Below are 20838 nucleotides of genomic sequence, written 5' to 3'. Positions count from 1 at the left end.
GTCATCTCTACCAAGGTGCTCTGGCTGAGGTAAGGTCAGGGGTTAAGGGTCAGGGACAGTAACTCACCCCAGGGTCATCTCTACCAAGGTGCTCTGGCTGAGGTAAGGTCAGGGGTTAAGGGTCAGGGACAGTAACTCACCCCAGGGTCATCTCTACCAAGGTGCTCTGGCTGAGGTAAGGTCAGGGGTTAAGGGTCAGGGACAGTAACTCACCCCAGGGTAATCTCTACCAAGGTGCTCTGGCTGAGGTAAGGTCAGGGGTTAAGGGTCAGGGACAGTAACTCACCCCAGGGTCATCTCTACCAAGGTGCTCTGGCTGAGGTAAGGTCAGGGGTTAAGGGTCAGGGACAGTAACTCACCCCAGGGTCATCTCTACCAAGGTGCTCTGGCTGAGGTAAGGTCAGGGGTTAAGGGTCAGGGACAGTAACTCACCCCAGGGTCATCTCTACCAAGGTGCTCTGGCTGAGGTAAGGTCAGGGGTTAAGGGTCAGGGACAGTAACTCACCCCAGGGTCATCTCTACCAAGGTGCTCTGGCTGAGGTAAGGTCAGGGGTTAAGGGTCAGGGACAGTAACTCACCCCAGGGTCATCTCTACCAAGGTGCTCTGGCTGAGGTAGGCTTGAGGCTTCACCAAACCACTGGATGCCAGAGGTAGCACCTTACCAGGTAACTGCTCCTGTAGCTGCAACACACAAACATGGATGTCAAACACTAAAAACATCTTTTCAGGGAGAATCGGCTTTGGTCTGAAGACGAAAAAATAAATTAATGCACCACAATGTCTACTCCACCCATGCAAAGCTGTCATCAAGGCAAAAGGTGGCTACTTTGAAGAATCTCAAATATATTTTGATTTGTTTAACACTTTTTTTGGTTACTACATGATTCCATATGTGTTATTTAATAGTTTTGATGTCTTCGCTATTATTCTACAATGTAGAAAATAGTACAAATATAGAAAAACCCTTGAATGAGTAGGTGTCCAGACTTTTGACTGGTCCTGTATTTAGCTGCTTCTGTTGCGCAGGACCAAGTTGTTGGACCTGGTATATAACTCTGAGATTAGTCTGAATCCATGTTAGCATGGTCAGAAATGCTACAAAACGGTAGTTGTTGGTCCTGGTTTTATAACTCTGAGGATTCTGAGATCCTTCCCTCTCCCTCCTCCTCCTTCCCTCCTCCTCCTCCTCCTTCCCTCTCCCTCCTCCTCCCCTCGCTCCTCCTCCTCCCCTCTCCCCCCCCTCCCCTCCCCCCTCCTCCTCCTTCCCTCCTCCCTCCTCCTCCCCTCTCCCCCCTCCTCCTCCTTCCCTCTCCCTCCTCCCCTCTCCCCCCTCCTCCTCCTTCCCTCCTCCTTCCCTCTCCCTCCTCCTCCCTCTCCCCTCCTCCTTCCCTCTCCCTCCTCCTTCCCTCTCCCTCCCCTCTCCCTCCTCCTCCTCCCTCTCCCTCCTCCTTCCCTCTCCCTCCTCCTCCTCCCCTCCCCTCTCCCTCCTCCTCCTTCCCTCTCCCTCCTCCTCCTTCCCTCCTCCTCCTCCAGTATCTGTGAGTTCTGACCTTAATAACTCTCTCCATCACCATGGAAACTTCTTTCTCCACGCTGTTGAATTGGCTGGTTAGACCAATCAGCTGCTTCCTCACGTGATGCACCTTCCTGTACAGGGGAGATAAACACACTATTGATACACCACACGCACACACACACACACACCCACACACACACACACACACACACCTTCCTGCAGGAGACCAGATAAACATAGTCATATATACAGGGGAGATAAACACACAGTCAGACACACAGGGGAGATAAACACACAGTCAGACACACAGGGGAGATAAACACACAGTCAGACACACAGGGGAGATAAACACACAGTCAGACACACAGGGGAGATAAACACACAGTCAGACACACAGGGGAGATAAACACACAGTCAGACACACAGGGGAGATAAACACACAGTCAGACACACAGGGGAGATAAACACACAGTCAGACACACAGGGGAGATAAACACACAGTCAGACACACAGGGGAGATAAACACACAGTCAGACACACAGGGGAGATAAACACACAGTCAGACACACAGGGGAGATAAACACACAGTCAGACACACAGGGGAGATAAACACACAGTCAACAAAACACACAGGGGAGATAAACACACAGTCAGACACACAGGGGAGATAAACACACAGTCAGACACACAGGGGAGATAAACACACAGGGGAGATAAACACACAGGGGAGATAAACACACAGGGGAGATAAACACACAGGGGAGATAAACACACAGGAGATAAACACACAGTCAGACACACAGGGGAGATAAACACACAGTCAGACACACAGGGGAGATAAACACACAGTCAGACACACAGGGGAGATAAACACACAGTCAGACACACACAGGGGAGATAAACACACAGTCAACAAAACACACAGGGAGATAAACACACAGTCAGACACACAGGGGGAGATAAACACACAGTCAATAAAACACACAGGGGGAGATAAACACACAGTCAACAAAACACACAGGGGAGATAAACACACAGTCAGACAAAACACACAGTCAGACACAAACACACAGTCAACAAAACACACAGGGGGAGATAAACACACAGTCAACAAAACACACAGGGGAGATAAACACACAGTCAACAAAACACACAGGGGAGATAAACACACAGTCAGACACACAGGGGAGATAAACACACAGTCAGACACACAGGGGAGATAAACACACAGTCAGACACACAGGGGAGATAAACACACAGTCAGACACACAGGGGAGATAAACACACAGTCAGACACACAGGGGAGATAAACACACAGTCAACAAAACACACAGGGGAGATAAACACACAGTCAGACACACAGGGGAGATAAACACACAGTCAGACACACAGGGGAGATAAACACACAGTCAGACACACAAGGGAGATAAACACACAGTCAGACACACAAGGGAGATAAACACACAGTCAACAAAACACACAGGGGAGATAAACACACAGTCAGGGAGTTAGTTATCAGAACAGTCAGACACACACAGGGTTGCTTAGCAGCAGGGAGTTAGTTATCAGACAGGGTTGCTTAGCATCTACAGAACACACTGACCTCATCTGATACCTTCATCTACAGAACACACTGACCTCATCTGATACCTTCATCTACAGAACACACTGACCTCATCTGATACCTTCATCTACAGAACACACTGACCTCATCTGATACCTTCATCTACAGAACACACTGTCCTCATCTGATACCTTCATCTACAGAACACACTGACCTCATCTGATACCTTCATCTACAGAACACACTGACCTCATCTGATACCTTCATCTACAGAACACACTGTCCTCATCTGATACCTTCCTTCATCTACAGAACACACTGACCTCATCTGATACCTTCATCTACAGAACACACTGACCTCATCTGATACCTTCATCTACAGAACACACTGACCTCATCTGATACCTTCATCTACAGAACACACTGTCCTCATCTGATACCTCCATCTACAGAACACACTGACCTCATCTGATACTTTCCTTCATCTACAGAACACACTGACCTCATCTGATACTTTCCTTCATCTACAGAACACACTGTCCGCATCTGATACCTTCCTTCATCTACAGGACACACTGACCTCATCTGATACCTTCATCTACAGAACACACTGACCTCATCTGATACCTTCATCTACAGAACACACTGACCTCATCTGATACCTTCATCTACAGAACACACTGACCTCATCTGATACCTTCATCTACAGAACACACTGATCTCATCTGATACCTTCCTTCATCTACAGAACACACTGACCTCATCTGATACCTTCATCTACAGAACACACTGACCTCATCTGATACCTTCATCTACAGAACACACTGTCCTCATCTGATACCTTCATCTACAGAACACACTGTCCTCATCTGATACCTTCATCTACAGAACACACTGACCTCATCTGATACCTTCCTTCATCTACAGAACACACTGACCTCATCTGATACCTTCATCTACAGAACACACTGACCTCATCTGATACCTTCATCAACAGAACACACTGACCTCATCTGATACCTTCCTTCATCTACAGAACACACTGACCTCATCTGATACCTTCATCTACAGAACACACTGACCTCATCTGATACCTTCATCTACAGAACACATTGATCTCATCTGATACCTTCCTTCATCTACAGAACACACTGACCTCATCTGATACCTTCCTTCATCTACAGAACACACTGACCTCATCTGATACCTTCATCTACAGAACACACTGACCTCATCTGATACCTTCATCTACAGAACACACTGTCCTCATCTGATACTTTCATCTACAGAACACACTGACCTTATCTGATACCTTCCTTCATCTACAGAACACACTGACCTCATCTGATACCTTCATCTACAGAACACACTGTCCTCATCTGATACCTTCCTTCATCTACAGAACACACTGACCTCATCTGATACCTTCATCTACAGAACACACTGACCTCATCTGATACCTTCCGTCATCTACAGAACACACTGACCTCATCTGATACCTTCCTCTACAGAACACACTGTCCTCATCTGATACCGTCCTTCATCTACAGAACACACTGACCTCATCTGATACCTTCATCTACAGAACACACTGACCTCATCTGATACCTTCATCTACAGAACACACTGACCTCATCTGATACCTTCATCTACAGAACACACTGACCTCATCTGATACCTTCATCTACAGAACACACTGACCTCATCTGATACCTTCATCTACAGAACACACTGACCTCATCTGATACCTTCATCTACAGGACACACTGTCCTCATCTGATACCTTCCTTCATCTACAGAACACACTGTCCTCATCTGATACCTTCATCTACAGAACACACTGACCTCATCTGATACCTTCATCTACAGAACACACTGACCTCATCTGATACCTTCATCTACAGAACACACTGACCTCATCTGATACCTTCATCTACAGAACACACTGTCCTCATCTGATACCTTCATCTACAGAACACACTGACCTCATCTGATACCTTCCTTCATCTACAGAACACACTGACCTCATCTGATACCTTCATCTACAGAACACACTGACCTCATCTGATACCTTCATCTACAGAACACACTGACCTCATCTGATACCTTCATCTACAGAACACACTGACCTCATCTGATACCTTCATCTACAGAACACACTGACCTCATATGATACCTTCATCTACAGAACACACTGACCTCATCTGATACCTTCATCTACAGAACACACTGACCTCATCTGATAACTTCATCTACAGAACACACTGACCTCATATGATACCTTCATCTACAGAACACACTGTCCTCATCTGATACCTTCCTTCATCTACAGAACACACTGTCCTCATCTGATACCTTCATCTACAGAACACACTGACCTCATCTGATACCTTCATCTACAGAACACACTGACCTCATCTGATATCTTCCTTCATCTACAGAACACACTGACCTCATCTGATACCTTCATCTACAGAACACACTGACCTCATCTGATACCTTCCTTCATCTACAGAACACACTGTCCTCATCTGATACCTTCCTTCATCTACAGAACACACTGTCCTCATCTGATACCTTCCTTCATCTACAGAACACACTGACCTCATCTGATACCTTCATCTACAGAACACACTGACCTCATCTGATACCTTCCTCTACAGAACACACTGACCTCATCTGATACCTTCATCTACAGAACACACTGTCCTCATCTGATACCTTCATCTACAGAACACACTGACCTCATCTGATACCTTCATCTACAGAACACACTGACCTCATCTGATACCTTCCTTCATCTACAGAACACACTGACCTCATCTGATACCTTCCTTCATCTACAGAACACACTGTCCTCATCTGATACCTTCCTCTACAGAACACACTGACCTCATCTGATACCTTCCTTCCTCTACAGAACACACTGACCTCATCTGATACCTTCCTTCCTCTACAGAACACACTGACCTCATCTGATACCTTCATCTACAGAACACACTGACCTCATCTGATACCTTCATCTACAGAACACACTGACCTCATCTGATACCTTCATCTACAGAACACACTGACCTCATCTGATACCTTCATCTACAGAACACACTGTCCTCATCTGATACCTTCATCTACAGAACACACTGACCTCATCTGATACCTTCATCTACAGAACACACTGACCTCATCTGATACCTTCATCTACAGGAAACACTGACCTCATCTGATATCTTCCTCTACAGAACACACTGTCCTCATCTGATACCTTCATCTACAGAACACACTGACCTCATCTGATACCTTCATCTACAGAACACACTGACCTCATCTGATACCTTCATCTACAGAACACACTGTCCTCATCTGATACCTTCATCTACAGAACACACTGACCTCATCTGATACCTTCATCTACAGAACACACTGACCTCATCTGATACCTTCATCTACAGAACACACTGACCTCATCTGATACCTTCATCTACAGAACACACTGACCTCATCTGATACCTTCATCTACAGAACACACTGACCTCATCTGATACCTTCATCTACAGGAAACACTGACCTCATCTGATATCTTCCTTCATCTACAGAACACACTGACCTCATCTGATACCTTCATCTACAGAACACACTGACCTCATCTACAGAACACACTGACCTCATCTGATACCTTCATCTACAGAACACACTGACCTCATCTGATACCTTCCTCTACAGAACACACTGACCTCATCTGATACCTTCATCTACAGAACACACTGACCTCATCTGATACCTTCATCTACAGAGCACACTGACCTCATCTGATACCTTCCTCTACTGACCTCATCTGATACCTTCATCTACAGAACACACTGACCTCATCTGATACCTTCATCTACAGAACACACTGACCTCATCTACAGAACACACTGACCTCATCTGATACCTTCATCTACAGAACACACTGACCTCATCTGATACCTTCCTCTACAGAACACACTGACCTCATCTGATACCTTCATCTACAGAACACACTGACCTCATCTGATACCTTCATCTACAGAGCACACTGACCTCATCTGATACCTTCCTCTACAGAACACACTGACCTCATCTGATACCTTCATCTACAGAACACACTGACCTCATCTGATACCTTCCTTCATCTACAGAACACACTGTCCTCATCTGATACCTTCCTTCATCTACAGAACACACTGTCCTCATCTGATACCTTCCTTCATCTACAGAACACACTGACCTCATCTGATACCTTCATCTACAGAACACACTGACCTCATCTGATACCTTCCTCTACAGAACACACTGACCTCATCTGATACCTTCATCTACAGAACACACTGTCCTCATCTGATACCTTCATCTACAGAACACACTGACCTCATCTGATACCTTCATCTACAGAACACACTGACCTCATCTGATACCTTCCTTCATCTACAGAACACACTGACCTCATCTGATACCTTCCTTCATCTACAGAACACACTGTCCTCATCTGATACCTTCCTCTACAGAACACACTGACCTCATCTGATACCTTCCTCTACAGAACACACTGACCTCATCTGATACTTTCCTTCATCTACAGAACACACTGTCCGCATCTGATACCTTCCTTCATCTACAGGACACACTGACCTCATCTGATACCTTCATCTACAGAACACACTGACCTCATCTGATACCTTCATCTACAGAACACACTGACCTCATCTGATACCTTCATCTACAGAACACACTGACCTCATCTGATACCTTCATCTACAGAACACACTGATCTCATCTGATACCTTCCTTCATCTACAGAACACACTGACCTCATCTGATACCTTCATCTACAGAACACACTGACCTCATCTGATACCTTCATCTACAGAACACACTGTCCTCATCTGATACCTTCATCTACAGAACACACTGTCCTCATCTGATACCTTCATCTACAGAACACACTGACCTCATCTGATACCTTCCTTCATCTACAGAACACACTGACCTCATCTGATACCTTCATCTACAGAACACACTGACCTCATCTGATACCTTCATCAACAGAACACACTGACCTCATCTGATACCTTCCTTCATCTACAGAACACACTGACCTCATCTGATACCTTCATCTACAGAACACACTGACCTCATCTGATACCTTCATCTACAGAACACATTGATCTCATCTGATACCTTCCTTCATCTACAGAACACACTGACCTCATCTGATACCTTCCTTCATCTACAGAACACACTGACCTCATCTGATACCTTCATCTACAGAACACACTGACCTCATCTGATACCTTCATCTACAGAACACACTGTCCTCATCTGATACTTTCATCTACAGAACACACTGACCTTATCTGATACCTTCCTTCATCTACAGAACACACTGACCTCATCTGATACCTTCATCTACAGAACACACTGTCCTCATCTGATACCTTCCTTCATCTACAGAACACACTGACCTCATCTGATACCTTCATCTACAGAACACACTGACCTCATCTGATACCTTCCGTCATCTACAGAACACACTGACCTCATCTGATACCTTCCTCTACAGAACACACTGTCCTCATCTGATACCGTCCTTCATCTACAGAACACACTGACCTCATCTGATACCTTCATCTACAGAACACACTGACCTCATCTGATACCTTCATCTACAGAACACACTGACCTCATCTGATACCTTCATCTACAGAACACACTGACCTCATCTGATACCTTCATCTACAGAACACACTGACCTCATCTGATACCTTCATCTACAGAACACACTGACCTCATCTGATACCTTCATCTACAGGACACACTGTCCTCATCTGATACCTTCCTTCATCTACAGAACACACTGTCCTCATCTGATACCTTCATCTACAGAACACACTGACCTCATCTGATACCTTCATCTACAGAACACACTGACCTCATCTGATACCTTCATCTACAGAACACACTGACCTCATCTGATACCTTCATCTACAGAACACACTGTCCTCATCTGATACCTTCATCTACAGAACACACTGACCTCATCTGATACCTTCCTTCATCTACAGAACACACTGACCTCATCTGATACCTTCATCTACAGAACACACTGACCTCATCTGATACCTTCATCTACAGAACACACTGACCTCATCTGATACCTTCATCTACAGAACACACTGACCTCATCTGATACCTTCATCTACAGAACACACTGACCTCATATGATACCTTCATCTACAGAACACACTGACCTCATCTGATACCTTCATCTACAGAACACACTGACCTCATCTGATAACTTCATCTACAGAACACACTGACCTCATATGATACCTTCATCTACAGAACACACTGTCCTCATCTGATACCTTCCTTCATCTACAGAACACACTGTCCTCATCTGATACCTTCATCTACAGAACACACTGACCTCATCTGATACCTTCATCTACAGAACACACTGACCTCATCTGATATCTTCCTTCATCTACAGAACACACTGACCTCATCTGATACCTTCATCTACAGAACACACTGACCTCATCTGATACCTTCCTTCATCTACAGAACACACTGTCCTCATCTGATACCTTCCTTCATCTACAGAACACACTGTCCTCATCTGATACCTTCCTTCATCTACAGAACACACTGACCTCATCTGATACCTTCATCTACAGAACACACTGACCTCATCTGATACCTTCCTCTACAGAACACACTGACCTCATCTGATACCTTCATCTACAGAACACACTGTCCTCATCTGATACCTTCATCTACAGAACACACTGACCTCATCTGATACCTTCATCTACAGAACACACTGACCTCATCTGATACCTTCCTTCATCTACAGAACACACTGACCTCATCTGATACCTTCCTTCATCTACAGAACACACTGTCCTCATCTGATACCTTCCTCTACAGAACACACTGACCTCATCTGATACCTTCCTTCCTCTACAGAACACACTGACCTCATCTGATACCTTCCTTCCTCTACAGAACACACTGACCTCATCTGATACCTTCATCTACAGAACACACTGACCTCATCTGATACCTTCATCTACAGAACACACTGACCTCATCTGATACCTTCATCTACAGAACACACTGTCCTCATCTGATACCTTCATCTACAGAACACACTGACCTCATCTGATACCTTCATCTACAGAACACACTGACCTCATCTGATACCTTCATCTACAGGAAACACTGACCTCATCTGATATCTTCCTCTACAGAACACACTGTCCTCATCTGATACCTTCATCTACAGAACACACTGACCTCATCTGATACCTTCATCTACAGAACACACTGACCTCATCTGATACCTTCATCTACAGAACACACTGTCCTCATCTGATACCTTCATCTACAGAACACACTGACCTCATCTGATACCTTCATCTACAGAACACACTGACCTCATCTGATACCTTCATCTACAGAACACACTGACCTCATCTGATACCTTCATCTACAGAACACACTGACCTCATCTGATACCTTCATCTACAGAACACACTGACCTCATCTGATACCTTCATCTACAGGAAACACTGACCTCATCTGATATCTTCCTTCATCTACAGAACACACTGACCTCATCTGATACCTTCATCTACAGAACACACTGACCTCATCTACAGAACACACTGACCTCATCTGATACCTTCATCTACAGAACACACTGACCTCATCTGATACCTTCCTCTACAGAACACACTGACCTCATCTGATACCTTCATCTACAGAACACACTGACCTCATCTGATACCTTCATCTACAGAGCACACTGACCTCATCTGATACCTTCCTCTACTGACCTCATCTGATACCTTCATCTACAGAACACACTGACCTCATCTGATACCTTCATCTACAGAACACACTGACCTCATCTACAGAACACACTGACCTCATCTGATACCTTCATCTACAGAACACACTGACCTCATCTGATACCTTCCTCTACAGAACACACTGACCTCATCTGATACCTTCATCTACAGAACACACTGACCTCATCTGATACCTTCATCTACAGAGCACACTGACCTCATCTGATACCTTCCTCTACAGAACACACTGACCTCATCTGATACCTTCATCTACAGAACACACTGACCTCATCTGATACCTTCCTTCATCTACAGAACACACTGTCCTCATCTGATACCTTCCTTCATCTACAGAACACACTGTCCTCATCTGATACCTTCCTTCATCTACAGAACACACTGACCTCATCTGATACCTTCATCTACAGAACACACTGACCTCATCTGATACCTTCCTCTACAGAACACACTGACCTCATCTGATACCTTCATCTACAGAACACACTGTCCTCATCTGATACCTTCATCTACAGAACACACTGACCTCATCTGATACCTTCATCTACAGAACACACTGACCTCATCTGATACCTTCCTTCATCTACAGAACACACTGACCTCATCTGATACCTTCCTTCATCTACAGAACACACTGTCCTCATCTGATACCTTCCTCTACAGAACACACTGACCTCATCTGATACCTTCCTTCCTCTACAGAACACACTGACCTCATCTGATACCTTCCTTCCTCTACAGAACACACTGACCTCATCTGATACCTTCATCTACAGAACACACTGACCTCATCTGATACCTTCATCTAGAGAACACACTGACCTCATCTGATACCTTCATCTACAGAACACACTGACCTCATCTGATACCTTCATCTACAGAACACACTGTCCTCATCTGATACCTTCATCTACAGAACACACTGACCTCATCTGATACCTTCATCTACAGAACACACTGACCTCATCTGATACCTTCATCTACAGGAAACACTGACCTCATCTGATATCTTCCTCTACAGAACACACTGTCCTCATCTGATACCTTCATCTACAGAACACACTGACCTCATCTGATACCTTCATCTACAGAACACACTGACCTCATCTGATACCTTCATCTACAGAACACACTGTCCTCATCTGATACCTTCATCTACAGAACACACTGACCTCATCTGATACCTTCATCTACAGAACACACTGACCTCAACTGATACCTTCATCTACAGAACACACTGACCTCATCTGATACCTTCATCTACAGAACACACTGACCTCATCTGATACCTTCATCTACAGAACACACTGACCTCATCTGATACCTTCATCTACAGGAAACACTGACCTCATCTGATATCTTCCTTCATCTACAGAACACACTGACCTCATCTGATACCTTCATCTACAGAACACACTGACCTCATCTACAGAACACACTGACCTCATCTGATACCTTCATCTACAGAACACACTGACCTCATCTGATACCTTCCTCTACAGAACACACTGACCTCATCTGATACCTTCATCTACAGAACACACTGACCTCATCTGATACCTTCATCTACAGAGCACACTGACCTCATCTGATACCTTCCTCTACAGAACACACTGACCTCATCTGATACCTTCATCTACAGAACACACTGACCTCATCTGATACCTTCCTCTACAGAACACACTGACCTCATCTGATACCTTCATCTACAGAACACACTGACCTCATCTGATACCTTCATCTACAGAACACACTGACCTCATCTGATACCTTCATCTACAGAACACACTGACCTCATCTGATACCTTCATCTACAGAACACACTGACCTCATCTGATACCTTCATCTACAGAACACACTGTCCTCATCTGATACCTTCATCTACAGAACACACTGACCTCATCCACTCCTCGCTCTTAGAGATGAAGAGACGGTACTTCATGGCACACTCCTCTGTAAACAGAGACCTGGCCTTGGTGGCATGGAACACCAGCTTCTGTCTGTCAGAGGATCATTATAATATTACTCTACTGTAACCAGGGGAACGTTATAATATTACTCTACTGTAACCAGGGGAACATTATCATATTACTACACTGTAACCAGGGGATCGTTATAATATTACTCTACTGTAACCAGGGGATCGTTATAATATTACTCTACTGTAACCAGGGGATCGTTATAATATTACTCTACTGTAACCAGGGGAACATTAGAATATTATAATATTACTCTACTGTAACCAGGGGATCGTTATAATATTACTCTACTGTATCCAGGGGAACATTATAATATTATAATATTACTCTACTGTAACCAGGGGAACGTTATAATATTACTACACTGTAACCAGGGGAACATTATAATATTACTCTACTGTAACCAGGGGAACATTAGAATATTACTCTACTGTAACCAGGGGAACATTAGAATATTACTACACTGTAACCAGGGGAACATTAGAATATTACTCTACTGTAACCAGGGGAACATTAGAATATTACTCTACTGTAACCAGGGGAACATTATAATATTACTACACTGTAACCAGGGGAACATAATATTACTCTACTGTAACCAGGGGAACATTATAATATTACTGTACTGTAACCAGGGGATCGTTATAATATTACTCTACTGTAACCAGGGGAACATTATAATATTACTGTACTGTAACCAGGGGATCGTTATAATATTACTGTACTGTAACCAGGGGATCGTTATAATATTACTCTACTGTAACCAGGGGAACATTATAATATTACTGTACTGTAACCAGGGGATCGTTATAATATTACTCTACTGTAACCAGGGGAACATTATACTATTACTGTACTGTAACCAGGGGATCGTTATAATATTACTGTACTGTAACCAGGGGAACATTATAATATTACTCTACTGTAACATTAATAATATTACTATACTGTAACCAGGGGAACATTATAATATTACTCTACTGTAACCAGGGGAACATTATAATATTATAATATTACTCTACTGTATCCAGGGGAACATTATAATATTACTCTACTGTAACCAGGGGATCGTTATAATATTACTCTACTGTAACCAGGGGATCGTTATAATATTACTGTACTGTAACCAGGGGAACATTATAATATTACTACACTGTAACCAGGGGAACATTATAATATTACTACACTGTAACCAGGGGAACATTATAATATTACTACACTGTAACCAGGGGAACATTAGAATATTACTCTACGGTAACCAGGGGAACATTAGAATATTACTCTACGGTAACCAGGGGAACATTATAATATTACTCTACTGTAACCAGGGGAACGTTATAATATTACTATACTGTAACCAGGGGAACATTATAATATTACTCTACTGTAACCAGGGGAACGTTATAATATTACTCTACTGTAACCAGGGGAACATTATAATATTACTACACTGTAACCAGGGGAACATTATAATATTACTATACTGTAACCAGGGGAACATTATAATATTATTCTACTGTAACCAGGGGAACATTATAATATTACTCTACTGTAACCAGGGGAACGTTATAATATTACTATACTGTAACCAGGGGAACGTTATAATATTACTACACTGTAACCAGGGGAACATTAGAATATTACTCTACTGTAACCAGGGGAACATTAGAATATTACTACACTGTAACCAGGGGATCGTTATAATATTACTACACTGTAACCAGGGGAACATTAGAATATTACTCTACTGTAACCAGGGGATCGTTAGAATATTACTACACTGTAACCAGGGGAACATTATAATATTACTCTACTGTAACCAGAGGAACATTATAATATTACTCTACTGTAACCAGGGGAACATTAGAATATTACTACACTGTAACCAGGGGAACATTATAATATTACTCTACTGTAACCAGAGGAACATTATAATATTACTCTACTGTAACCAGGGGAACATTATAATATTACTACACTGTAACCAGGGGAACATTATAATATTACTACACTGTAACCAGGGGAAAATTATAATATTATAATATTACTACACTGTAACCAGGGGAACATTATAATATTCTAATATTACTATACTGTAACCAGGGGAACATTAGAATATTACTCTACTGTAACCAGGGGAACATTAGAATATTACTCTACGGTAACCAGGGGAACATTATAATATTACTCTACTGTAACCAGGGGAACGTTATAATATTACTATACTGTAACCAGGGGAACGTTATAATATTACTCTACTGTAACCAGGGGAACATTATAATATTACTACACTGTAACCAGGGGAACATTAGAATATTACTCTACTGTAACCAGGGGAACATTATAATATTACTACACTGTAACCAGGGGAACATTATAATATTACTACACTGTAACCAGGGGAACATTATAATATTACTACATTGTAACCAGGGGAACATTATAATATTATAATATTACTATACTGTAACCAGGGGAACATTAGAATATTACTCTACTGTAACCAGGGGAACATTAGAATATTACTCTACGGTAACCAGGGGAACATTATAATATTACTCTACTGTAACCAGGGGAACGTTATAATATTACTATACTGTAACCAGGGGAACATTATAATATTACTCTACTGTAACCAGGGGAACGTTATAATATTACTCTACTGTAACCAGGGGAACATTATAATATTACTACACTGTAACCTGGGGAACATTATAATATTACTCTACTGTAACCAGGGGAACATTATAATATTACTATACTGTAACCAGGGGAACATTATAATATTATTCTACTGTAACCAGGGGAACATTATAATATTACTCTACTGTAACCAGGGGAACGTTATAATATTACTATACTGTAACCAGGGGAACATTATAATATTACTCTACTGTAGCCAGGGGAACATTAGAATATTACTACACTGTAACCAGGGGATCGTTATAATATTACTACACTGTAACCAGGGGAACATTAGAATATTACTCTACTGTAACCAGGGGATCGTTAGAATATTACTACACTGTAACCAGGGGAACATTATAATATTACTCTACTGTAACCAGAGGAACATTATAATATTACTCTACTGTAACCAGGGGAACATTAGAATATTACTACACTGTAACCAGGGGAACATTATAATATTACTCTACTGTAACCAGAGGAACATTATAATATTACTCTACTGTAACCAGGGAAACATTATAATATTACTACACTGTAACCAGGGGAACATTATACTATTACTACACTGTAACCAGGGGAACATTATAATATTATAATATTACTACACTGTAACCAGGGGAACATTATAATATTATAATATTACTCTACTGTAACCAGGGGAACATTATAATATTACTACACTGTAACCAGGGGAACATTAGAATATTACTCTACTGTAACCAGGGGATCGTTAGAATATTACTACACTGTAACCAGGGGAACATTATAATATTACTACACTGTAACCAGAGGAACATTATAATATTACTCTACTGTAACCAGGGGAACATTATAATATTACTCTACTGTAACCAGGGGAACGTTATAATATTACTCTACTGTAACCAGGGGAACGTTATAATATTACTCTACTGTAACCAGGGGAACATTAGAATATTACTCTACTGTAACCAGGGGAACATAATATTACTCTACTGTAACCAGGGGAACATTATAATATTACTATACTGTAACCAGGGGAACATTATAATATTACTATACTGTAACCAGGGGAACATTATAATATTACTACACTGTAACCAGGGGGACATTATAATATTACTACACTGTAACCAGGGGAACATTATAATATTACTACACTGTAACCAGAGGAACATTATAATATTACTCTACTGTAACCAGGGGAACATTATAATATTACTACACTGTAACCAGGGGAACATTATAATATTACTCTACTGTAACCAGGGGAACATTATAATATTACTACACTGTAACCAGGGGAACATTATAATATTACTCTACTGTAACCAGGGGAACATTATAATATTACTCTACTGTAACCAGGGGAACATTATAATATTACTACACTGTAACCAGGGGAACATTATAATATTACTCTACTGTAACCAGGAGAACATTATAATATTACTCTACTGTAACCAGGAGAACATTATAATATTACTATACTGTAACCAGAGGAACATTATAATATTACTATACTGTAACCAGGGGAACATTATAATATTACTACACTGTAACCAGGGGAACATTATAATATTACTACACTGTAACCAGGGGAACATTATAATATTACTACACTGTAACCAGGGGAACATTATAATATTACTCTACTGTAACCAGGGGAACATTATAATATTACTCTACTGTAACCAGGGGAACATTATAATATTACTACACTGTAACCAGGGGAACATTATAATATTACTCTACTGTAACCAGGAGAACATTATAATATTACTCTACTGTAACCAGGAGAACATTATAATATTACTATACTGTAACCAGAGGAACATTATAATATTACTATACTGTAACCAGGGGAACATTATAATATTACTACACTGTAACCAGGGGAACATTATAATATTACTATACTGTAACCAGAGGAACATTATAATATTACTATACTGTAACCAGAGGAACATTATAATATTACTACACTGTAACCAGGGGAACATTATAATATTACTATACTGTAACCAGGGGAACATTATAATATTACTACACTGTAACCTGGTCAGAGGGACAGAAAAGATGGACCTACTTGTCAAATTTGTGTATCTGTTCCTCGTTGTACGGCAGACGTCTCTCAGCCTTGTCCTTCTTAAACTGGTGGTAGATGGCTGTAATGGAGTCCAGGAGGACCTTTACCCTCTCAACACTGAGACAGAGAGAGAAAACCATGAACAAACTGGTGGTAGATGGCTGTAATGGAGTCCAGGAGGACCTTGACCCTCTCAACACTGAGACAGAGAGAGAAAACCAGGAACAAACTGGTGGTAGATGGCTGTAATGGAGTCCAGGAGGACCTTGACCCTCTCAACACTGAGACAGAGAGAGAAAACCAGGAACAAACTGGTGTTAGATGGCTGTAATGGAGTCCAGGAGGACCTTTACCCTCTCAACACTGAGACAGAGAGAGAAAACCAGGAACAAACTGGTGGTAGATGGCTGTAATGGAGTCCAGGAGGACCTTGACCCTCTCAACACTGAGACAGAGAGAGAAAACCAGGAACAAACTGGTGTTAGATGGCTGTAATGGAGTCCAGGAGGACCTTGGCCCTCTCAACACTGAGACAGAGAGAGAAAACCATGAACAAACTGGTGGTAGATGGCTGTAATGGAGTCCAGGAAGACCTTTACCCTCTCAACACTGAGACAGAGAGAGAAAACCAGGAACAAAATGGTGTTTGATGGCTTGAGGAGCAACATTAGTCCACAGATACTGGATATTTCTGTCAGACTCTGTTTTTGTATGGAGATCTCTGTAGTACACTGTCACCTGGTAACATCTAGTATCTCTCTAGGTTACGGTGTGATCTCTGAAGTACACTGTCACCTGGTAACATTTAGTATCTATCTAGGTTACGCTGTGATCTCTGTAGTACACTGTCACCTGGTAACATTTAGTATCTCTCTAGGTTACGGTGTGATCTCTGAAGTACACTGTCACCTGGTAACATTTAGTATCTATCTAGGTTACGCTGTGATCTCTGTAGTACACTGTCACCTGGTAACATTTAGTATCTCTCTAGGTTACGGTGTGATCTCTGAAGTATACTGTAACCTGGTAACATTTAGTATCTCTCTAGGTTACGGTGTGATCTCTGTAGTATACTGTAACCTGGTAACATTTAGTATCTCTCTAGGTTACGGTGTGATCTCTGTAGTATACTGTAACCTGGTAACATTTAGTATCTCTCTAGGTTACGGTGTGATCTCTGTAGTACACTGTAACCTGGTAACATTTAGTATCTCTCTAGGTTACGGTGTGATCTCTGAAGTACACTGTAACCTGGTAACATTTAGTATCTCTCTAGGTTATGGTGTGATCTCTGTAGTATACTGTAACCTGGAAACATTTAGTATCTCTCTAGGTTACGGTGTGATCTCTGTAGTACACTGTAACCTGGTAACATTTAGTATCTCTCTAGGTTACGGTGTGATCTCTGAAGTACACTGTAACCTGGTAAAATTTAGTATCTCTCTAGGTTACGGTGTGATCTCTGTAGTATACTGTAACCTGGTAACATTTAGTATCTCTCTAGGTTACGGTGTGATCTCTGTGGTATACTGTAACCTGGTAACATTTAGTATCTCTCTAGGTTACGGTGTGATCTCTGAAGTATACTGTAACCTGGTAACATTTAGTATCTCTCTAGGTTACGGTGTGATCTCTGTAGTATACTGTAACCTGGTAACATTTAGTATCTCTCCAGGTTACGGTGTGATCTCTGTAGTATACTGTAACCTGGTAACATTTAGTATCTCTCTAGGTTACGGTGTGATATCTGTAGTATACTGTAACCTGGTAACATTTAGTATCTCTCTAGGTTACGGTGTGATCTCTGTAGTATACTGTAACCTGGTAACATTTAGTATCTCTAGGTTACGGTGTGATCTCTGAAGTATACTGTAACCTGGTAACATTTAGTATCTCTCTAGGTTACGGTGTGATCTCTGTAGTATACTGTAACCTGGTAACATTTAGTATCTCTCTAGGTTACGGTGTGATCTCTGTAGTACACTGTAACCTGGTAACATTTAGTATCTCTAGGTTACGGTGTGATCTCTGTAGTATACTGTAACCTGGTAACATTTAGTATCTCTCTAGGTTACGGTGTGATCTCTGAAGTACACTGTAACCTGGTAACATTTAGTATCTCTCTAAGTTACGGTGTGATCTCTGTAGTACACTGTAACCTGGTAACATTTAGTATCTCTCTAGGTTACGGTGTGATCTCTGAAGTATACTGTAACATGGTAACATTTAGTATCTCTCTAGGTTACGGTGTGATCTCTGAAGTACACTGTAACCTGGTAACATTTAGTATCTCTCTAGGTTACGGTGTGATCTCTGTAGTATACTGTAACCTGGAAACATTTAGTATCTCTCTAGGTTACGGTGTGATCTCTGAAGTACACTGTAACCTGGTAACATTTAGTATCTCTCTAGGTTACGGTGTGATCTCTGTAGTATACTGTAACCTGGAAACATTTAGTATCTCTCTAGGTTACGGTGTGATCTCTGAAGTATACTGTAACCTGGTAACATTTAGTATCTCTCTAGGTTACGGTGTGATCTCTGTGGTACACTGTAACCTGGTAACATTTAGTATCTCTCTAGGTTACGGTGTGATCTCTATGGTATACTGTAACCTGGAAACATTTAGTATCTCTCTAGGTTACGGTGTGATCTCTGTGGTATACTGTAACCTGGAAACATTTAGTATCTCTCTAGGTTACGGTGTGATCTCTGAAGTACACTGTAACCTGGTAACATTTAGTATCTCTCTAGGTTACCATGGTGATCTCTGAAGTACACTGTAACCTGGTAACATTTAGTATCTCTCTAGGTTACGGTGTGATCTCTGTGGTATACTGTAACCTGGTAACATTTAGTATCTCTCTAGGTTACCGTGGTGATCTCTGAAGTACACTGTAACCTGGTAACATTTAGTATCTCTCTAGGTTACGGTGTGATCTCTGAAGTACACTGTAACCTGGTAACATTTAGTATCTCTCTAGGTTACGGTGTGATCTCTGTAGTATACTGTAACCTGGTAACATTTAGTATCTCTCTATGTTACGGTGTGATCTCTGTAGTATACTGTAACCTGGTAACATTTAGTATCTCTCTAGGTTACGGTGTGATCTCTGAAGTATACTGT

At 41.8% G+C, this 20838-nt stretch overlaps 1 protein-coding gene across 2 annotated transcripts in view; it reads right to left on the bottom strand.

The window, feature by feature from the left end:
* The window catches only part of tbk1 (TANK-binding kinase 1), an 86058-nt gene that overhangs the window by 11253 nt on the left and 53967 nt on the right, over nt 1-20838 (bottom strand). For both annotated transcript variants that reach the window (XM_071331540.1, XM_071331539.1), the window contains exons 15-18: nt 17712-17828; nt 12872-12973; nt 1552-1648; nt 579-682 (exon numbers count right to left, since the gene is read on the bottom strand). In XM_071331540.1, coding sequence (XP_071187641.1) covers nt 579-682; nt 1552-1648; nt 12872-12973; nt 17712-17828 — 420 coding nt within the window. The remainder of the gene's footprint in view (nt 1-578; nt 683-1551; nt 1649-12871; nt 12974-17711; nt 17829-20838) is intronic.

This window comes from Salvelinus alpinus, chromosome 11 (genome assembly GCF_045679555.1).
Source record: "Salvelinus alpinus chromosome 11, SLU_Salpinus.1, whole genome shotgun sequence".
NCBI lineage: Eukaryota > Metazoa > Chordata > Actinopteri > Salmoniformes > Salmonidae > Salvelinus > Salvelinus alpinus.
The sequence above is the reverse complement of the archived record's forward strand: the minus strand, read 5'-3'. Positions and strand labels throughout refer to the sequence as shown.